Source organism: Pseudophryne corroboree, chromosome 2 (genome assembly GCF_028390025.1).
Source record: "Pseudophryne corroboree isolate aPseCor3 chromosome 2, aPseCor3.hap2, whole genome shotgun sequence".
Taxonomy (NCBI): domain Eukaryota; kingdom Metazoa; phylum Chordata; class Amphibia; order Anura; family Myobatrachidae; genus Pseudophryne; species Pseudophryne corroboree.
The window spans coordinates 13,940,129-13,948,356 of NC_086445.1; the positions used below are offsets into that span (position 1 = coordinate 13,940,129).

An 8,228-nucleotide genomic window follows, 5' to 3' on the forward strand; every position below is an offset into this window, starting at 1 on the left:
CAAAGTCACAGATCTGGGCTATTATATAGGAGATGGGTCCTTGTTTATCTTGACCTTTAAAAGGAATAACAGACTGGCCAGTCGGACTTAATCCCCTGCTGTATTATTCTCTGTATTGTATTGCAGCTGAGAACAATGGATGAAGGGTTTATGCTAATAAATCATGTTGTGCCTAGGCGCAGAAAACTAGTCAAGATAACCGTGAACCTATCTGTATATGTCATAGATACATGTGTGCTCACCCAGCATTGCTCAGCCCCAGTGATATTTCATTGATAAATTGCAGAAACAGGTATTTTGCCCCGTGGTAAGTGGTGCAGTGGTATAAGTGTATTATAGAAAACATCTGTATCCCCGCTAAAGGGGCTACTGATACACTGGCCAATGAGAGACAGAGGACACATTCCCTCTAGGTATTTTGGATAAATTAACTATTATCTCATTTTTATTTACAGAAACAATTCATGCGATGGTTGATCACAATGAGACTTTCTACCGACCTGAGAATTTCATTTTGATTGGGGTCCCCGGCCTGGAGGATATCCAGTTCTGGTTCGCCATCCCTATGTTTGCCATGTATGCCCTCACGATCCTGGGGAACAGCGTTGTGCTCTGCATCATTATGCCCCAGGAGACCTTTCACAAGCCAATGTATCTCTTCCTCGCCATGATGTCAATGATTGACTTTGTGGCATCAGCAACCACCACCCCTAAAATCCTCTGCATCTTCTGGTTCAGCTCCAGGGAGATCAACTTCAATGCCTGCCTGGCCCAGCTCTTCTTCATCCATGCCCTCTCCATGATGGAGTCTACGGTTCTCTTGGCTATGGCGTTTGACCGCTATGTTGCCATTTGCCACCCTCTCAGATACACCTCTATCCTAACTAATCCCACTATAGCCAGGATTGGGGTTCTAGCAATCATTAGAGGCTCGTTCCTCATGGCGCCAGCGCCGTTACTGATACGGAGGTTGTCCTACTGCAGGACCAACATCATCTCTCACACCTACTGTGAGCATATGGCTGTGGTGAAGATAGCCTGCACCGACACCACCATAAATCAGATATATGGTATAACTGTGGCTCTGCTGGTGATAGCCGTAGATATTATATGTGTAACTGTGTCCTACTGCGCCATCGTTAGGGCGGTCTTTAGACTTTCCTCCAGGGCCGCTCGTCATAAGGCACTAGGTACCTGTGGACCCCACATCTGTGTCATCCTGATCTCCTACATCCCGGCTCTCTTCTCCTTCTTCGCACACAGGTTTGGGCACAACATCCCCCTCCACATCCACATCATCCTCGCCAACCTGTATATCCTCATTCCACCCATGTGCAATCCCATCATCTATGGGGCAAGAACCAAGGAGATCCGGGACAGGGTAGTCATCATATTCCAAGAGCTGCTTTAAGATTTAGATCTTCTATGCAACAGAAATAATTTTGGGGCCACATTTCTAATAAATGTTCCCTCTATGCTGTAGCAGCATTTGTGCGATGAGCAGAACTATGGATTGTCCTGGTAATGTCACCCCTATCTGTCACTGACTATATAGTGTAATATGGATTTGGACTGAGAAGGGAGCAGCGCCCTGAGCATTGAGGAGATCCTGTTATGTTGTCAGAAAGATGTTTAGTATGTACCACCAGATATAGCCCAAATAACCCAACAATGGCAGCTGCTCAATCATTCCTGGAGATAGAATTTCAGAGAAATTGGTCACGTGCGTTTGCAAAGTCATGTTTAGCTGCTGAGCCGCATCAAGGCTTCTCCGATATCAGCAGTCCTAACAGTACATAATAGCAGTGCCCACATAGGGCCATGTGATTTGTCTACAGTAAGGCCTCATGATAAAGGCTCATACTAAACCGCATCCAGACTGAGAACTAGCTTACCTGAGAGCCACCCCTAAGATCTCCCATTAGCACTACAAGGACCAGCATGCCTTCCAAATGCAGCTCCCATTCAATGCCTTCTCACACATACAAACAAACAATGGTAGCTGCTCAATCATTCCTGGAGATAATTATATATCAGGTGCTAGAATAGGGGAGGGGTCCCAAACAAACAGCAGACAGAGAGGAGGGGTGCTTCCCAGCCCCCCCCCCCCCCCCCCCCCAGTATCCCCCCAGTACACTAAAAATTACCTGTAACAATACCTGAACCTATCTGGTAATAGAATAACAGAGAATTGGTCACACGTGTTTGCAAAGACATGTTTAGCTGCTGAGTCGCACCAAGGCTTCTCTGATATCAGCAGTCCTAACACTACATAATAGCAGTGCCCACACAGGGCCATGTGATTTGTCTACAGTAAGGCCTCATGATAAAGGCTCATGCTAAAACGCATCCAGAGGGCTAGCTTACCTGAGAGCCACCCCCAGGATTTCCCATTGTAACAACTGCAATATTTCTCTGCCAAATCACTAGCAAACAGCACAAAAAATAAACAGACCATAAGCAAAAAACACTCAAATATACCCGCAAGCATTGGAAATAGATACCATTTTCATTTGCTTAATAATTATACCCCTGTAACCCCTGCTCATCGGCCTTTGGAAATATCGATTGGTACCTCCACCCAAGACTCATAAGGTTCCTGTATTCAACAAGGCAGTTTGCAAAACCTTTAGAAATTTGGTTAGTCAGCGACCCCCCTAATATCCTAGAAATGAGTCTCAATTCAAACAGGTCTCGTGGATTTCAGACAGAGATGTACGGTGGACACTTTTTGGGTTTTGGTTTTGGATCTGGATGTTTTAAAAAAAAATATTTTTATTATTGACTCTGAGGCAGAATACATAAGAAATACAAGCAACTGTTGTTGAGTAGAGTATACAATGACAAAATAATGTTGAAAGTATCACTCTAATAGTGCACATATTGCGTTTGTAAACATTCGGCGTATTTCTGAGTACCCTTAATTCCGTGGAAAAACATATAAGAAATGCAAGTAACCTTTGAGTACGGTATATAAGGCGCCCATCATTTTATTGTGATCACTTACACTTTAACTTTAAGCTAGCTTAGCACTATAAATAAAGACACGGACACCAATAGATAGATTTAAAAGGTCAGACGGTATTTATTGATGACTGACCAGAACTTTAAACTAGATTTTATGTTGGAGGATGGCAAAGAAAAAGGCGCTACCAAACGCCAGCTCCAGTCATCTGATTATACCACCGAAACTGAGGAGGGCACCACCATAACAACCACCTCCTACATGCCTAACCCACATTGTGCAGGACCCACCACTCTTTCCTCTGGCAAATATGGATGCTCCCCTAGGGGAGCGTCCGATTGTCCAACCGCAGGGTAAGGACACACTCGCCATCTATTCCGAAAGAAGGTGCCCCACAATGACCACTTAGGCCTATATGACCGCTGGCTGGTAGCGACTTTCCCGCCTCTCTGGCTTTTAATAGCCGACAAAAGAGAAAACCAGAACAGAAAATTGACATCAGAGAAAAACCATGAGGGAGGGCGGGAGGGGCTGTCCAAATGGCAAGAGGAAGTATGAAGCACATTACCCAAGCTTTTATATGCACTGAAGCCTACACCCACAAGTACTGATGGACAAGGAAAACAACCTATGGAAAATTCCCTAGGTCCCTTAGAAAAACTACCTAGCAACAGCTTTGTTATAAACAACCAATCACAAAAAATGGGGCTCTTATATGGTCTCGTGCTTATTCAGCCCTCATCTAATCTAGTGACAAACCAATGTTGAAGTTGTCACTTTAAAGTTTCACATGCTGCGTTTGTAAACAATCAGCATATAATTGAGAACCTGGTTACATCAAAATGACTTTATAAATGAGACATGCTGCGCGACACCCCACCACGTAGCCACATTAAACTGGCGGATCATTGACCACCAACCTTGTTAGATAGTGATACCATGACGTTGTTGAGAAACATTTATTAGTAAGTAAGTGATTAGTTTGGGCGGGGAGTATTGAAACGTAACTTTCCCAGAGTTCAAAAAAATGTTCTACTCGAGATTCTTTAGCTAAGGACGCTTCAATCCAGTCCATCTGGATGGTTTTTATAACAAAACAAAACATTAAAACAGCTAAAATCACAAAATTTGGGGATAATTTTGATCCTACAGTATTATAAACCTCAACAACATTCCGCTCGTTTCCAGTCTATTCTGAACACCTCACAATATTGTTTTTAGGCCAACAGGTTGCACCAAGGTGGCTGTATGACCAAGCTAAGTGACCCAAGTGGCCAACACAAACACCTGGCCCATCTAGGAGTGGCACTGCAGTGGCAGACAGGATGGCAGATATAAAACTAGTCCCCAAACAGCACATGATGCAAAGAAGAAAAAAAGGTGCAAGATGGAATTGTCCTTGGGCCCTCCCACCCACCCTTATGTTGTATAAACAGGACATTCACACTTTAACAAACCCATCATTTCAGCGACAGTGTCTGCCACACGACAGTGGCTGAAATGACTGGTTGGTTTGGGCCCCCACCAAAAAAGAAGCAATCAATCTCTCCTTGCACAAACTGGCTCTAAAGAGGCAAGATGTCCACCTCATCATCATCCCCCGATTCCTCACCCCTTTCACTGTGTACATCCCCCTCTTCACAGAGTATTAATTCATCCCCACTGGAATCCACCATCACAGGTCCCTGTGTACTTTCTGGGGGCAATTGCTGGTAAATGTCTTCATGGAGAAATGTATCATTCATTTTGATGAACATCATCTTCTCCACATTTTGTGGAAGTAACCTCCTATGCTGATCGCTGACAAGATTACTGACTGCACTAAACACTCTATCAGAGTACACACTGGAGGGGGAACAACCTAGGTAAAATAAAGCTAGTTTGTGGAAGGGCATCCAAATTGCCTCTTTTTCCTGCCAGTTTACATACGTACTGTCTGACGTGCCTACTTGGATGCGGTCACTCATATAATCCTCCACCATTCTTTCAATGGTGACAGAATCATATGCAGTGACAGTAGACATGTCAGTAATCGTTGGCAGGTCCTTCAGTCTGGACGAGATGTCAACACTTGCTCCTGACTGCCCTGCATCACCGCCAGCGGGTGGGCTAGGAAATGTTATTCTTTTCCTCGCAGCCCCAGTTGCGAGAGAAAATGAAGGAGGAACTGTTGACGGGTCACATTCCGCTTGAATTAACAATTTTCTCACCAGCAGGTCTTTGCACCTCGGCACACTTGTGTCTGCCGGAAAGAGAGATACAATGTAGGCTTTAAACCTAGGATCGAGCACAGTGGCCAAAATGTAGTGCTCTGATTTCAAAAGATTGACCACCCCTGAATCCTGGCAAAGCGAATGAAGGGCTCCATCCACAAGTCCCACATACTTAGCGGAATCACTCCATCTTAGCTCCTCCTTAAATTTCTCCAGCTGCTTCTGCAAAAGCCTGATGAGGGGAATGATCTGACTCAAGCTGGCAGTGTCTGAGCTGACTCCACGTCTGGCAAGTTCAAAGGGTTGGAGAACCTTGCACAAGACAGAAATTATTCTCCACTGCGCTTGAGTCAGGTGCATTCCCCCTCCTTTGCCTATATCGTGGGTGGATGTATAGGCTTGAATGGCCTTTTGCTGCTCCTCCATCCTCTGAAGCATATAGAGGGTTGAATTCCACCTTGTTACCACCTCTTGCTTCAGGTGATGGCAGGGCAGGTTCAAGAGTGTTTGCTGGTCCTCCAGTCTTTGGCACGCAGTCACTAAATGTTGAAAGTGGCCTGCAATTTTTAGGGCCACCGACAGCATCTCCTGCACATCCCTGTCGTTTGAAAAAAAAATTCTGCACCACCAAATTAATTGTATGTGCAAAACATGGGACGTGCTGGAATTTGCCCAGATGTAACGCACGCAGAATATTGGTGGCGTTGTCCGATGTCACAAATCCCCAGGAGAGTCTAAGTGGGGTAAGCCAGTGGGCCTAATTGAGAACTGACTGTAGCAGCAAATTTGTTAGCAGATGGGCAAAACCATGTGCACTGCAGGTGGGGCAGATGTAACATATGCAGAGAGAGTTAGATTTGGATGGGTTATATTGTTTCTGTGCAGGGTAAATACTGGCTGCTTTATATTTACACTGCAATTTAGATTTCAGTTTAAACACGCCCCACCCAAATCTAACTCTCTCTCAGAGCCGGCCATAGGCATAGGCAAACTAGGCAATTGTCTAGGGCATTTGATATGCCTAGGGGCATCAGCAGCTTCTGCTTATTAAAATAATATGCAGCATGCCTATATTCTGTGTGTAGCATTTCATATGCAGATACAGCTACAGTCTCACACAGTATATAGGCATGCTGCATATCATTTTAATCAGCAGAAGCTGCTTGTGTATCCTAGCCACATAGCAATGCAAATAAGATGCATTTTAATAAAAAAAAAAGGTGCCCGACATTAGCATTGAGGCAAGATTTATGAGGACACATCTGTATCCAAGCAGAGGCAGAGGTCACAGTGTTAGTGGCAGTGTGAGTGCTGTGTGCATGTGAGTGGGTTGGTTGTACAGTAGTGTTCAGAATATGTGTAAGGAGCATTATGTGTGTCATGTAAAAATGCATTAATAATGTGCAACATCTGTGTAAGGGGCACTATGTGTGTCATTATGTGTATAAGGGCACCAATAATGTGCGGCATATGTGTAACAGGGTACTACTGTATGTGTGTCATTATGTGTATAGGGGCACTAATAATGTGCAGCAAATGTGTAGGGGGCACTATGTGTGTCATTATGTGTATAAGGGCATTACTAATGTGCGGCATATGTGTAACAAGGTACTACTGTATGTGTGTCATTATGTGTATGGGGCACTAATAATGTGCAGCAAATGTGTAGGGGCACTATGCGTGTCATTATGTGTATAAGGGCATTAATAATGTGTGGCATATGTGTAAGGCTATTAGAAAAAATTAGAACTCAAGTGCGCAATTAAGACCAAAGTGCAGCCCAAATGAGTGTAATAAAAGTGTACATCGAAAACACTGAAATCAAACAGTATAAAACTATAATCAAGGTGTTACACACACATGTGGCGCTCAGAGGACAAATTATACCACCATAGATTATGAATAAAATGACAATAATCACCTTAATTGGTAATGGTCCACCGTTCTTGTATTGGACCTAGAACAGAGTGACCACCTCCACAAAGTAATTAGTGGTGGTTAGGGCACAGAACAGACGAAGGACTTGTATAGTCAGAAACGCGTTAAGTGCTTGTTCTCCCAAAAACTTCGACCCACAAGGGAACCTGACAGCTCTACGACAACCATCTGGACAATCTGTTTGATTATCTACATCTACTTCCAGTGGGACCTATGAGTCTGTGTGCTGTTTGCTGAGCTGCTGTGCCCCTTTTGGAGTATTGTACCATGCCTATGAATCCTTTATGTTTGTAAGTGCATCTTGTATTAAATGTGTTTTATTACAAAGACTATTGCACTATATTTCTTTACTTGCGCTCCTGCATATACTATGAGGAGGCAAGTATATTCTGTCTTGCAGACTCAAGTATTCTGATTCATCTGAAAGTTAACATCTTACACCAGTGGAATCATCTGTGAAATGCTGATATATATTCGTACATTTGTAAGTGCATTAATTGATTAAATCTAACCAACTTAAAAAGTCTACTGCACTATCTATTTTCTTTCTGTTCTGTGCCCTAACCACCACTAATTACTTTGTGGAGGTGGTCACTCTCTTCTAGGTCCAATACAAGAACGGTGGACCATTACCAATTAGGGTGATTATTGTCATTTTATTCATAATCTATGGTGGTATAATTTGTCCTCTGAGCGCCACATGTGTGTGTAACACCTTGTTTATACTATAGCATATGTGTAAGGGACATTATGTGTAAAAGGGCATTAATAAAGGTTGTCATAATGTTTAAGACGCATTATGTTTATAAGGACATTAATGATGTGTCTCATATGTGTAAGGGGCATTACTGTGTGGAATAATGTGTATAAATGCATTACTAATATGTGGCATTATGTGTATAAGGTGCTCTACTATGTGGCGTTGCGTATAGAAAGATCATTACTGTGTCGTCTAATATGAATAAAGAGCAATAGGGTGTGGTGTAATGTAAATAAGGAGCAATTCAGTGTGATGTAATGTGAATAAGGAACTCTACTGTGAGGAGTAAAGTGAATTATGGACACTATCGCATGATCAAATGTGAATAAAGTTGCAGTACTGTGTGGCGTAA

At 43.3% G+C, this 8,228-nt stretch overlaps 1 protein-coding gene across 1 annotated transcript; it reads left to right on the forward strand.

Moving 5' to 3' along the window:
• The first annotated feature begins 469 nt into the window (after window positions 1–469).
• On the forward strand, window positions 470–1,411 carry LOC135050451 (olfactory receptor 52P1-like). The gene has a single exon (XM_063956943.1). It carries the CDS (start codon window positions 470–472, stop codon window positions 1,409–1,411), a length of 942 nt encoding a protein of 313 aa, XP_063813013.1.
• The last annotated feature ends 6,817 nt before the right edge of the window (window positions 1,412–8,228 follow it).

What these genes read in the sequence shown, in the direction of transcription:
- LOC135050451 (XM_063956943.1), top strand. Translation starts at nt 470, where the DNA reads ATGGTTGATCACAATGAGACTTTCTACCGACCTGAGAATTTCATTTTG.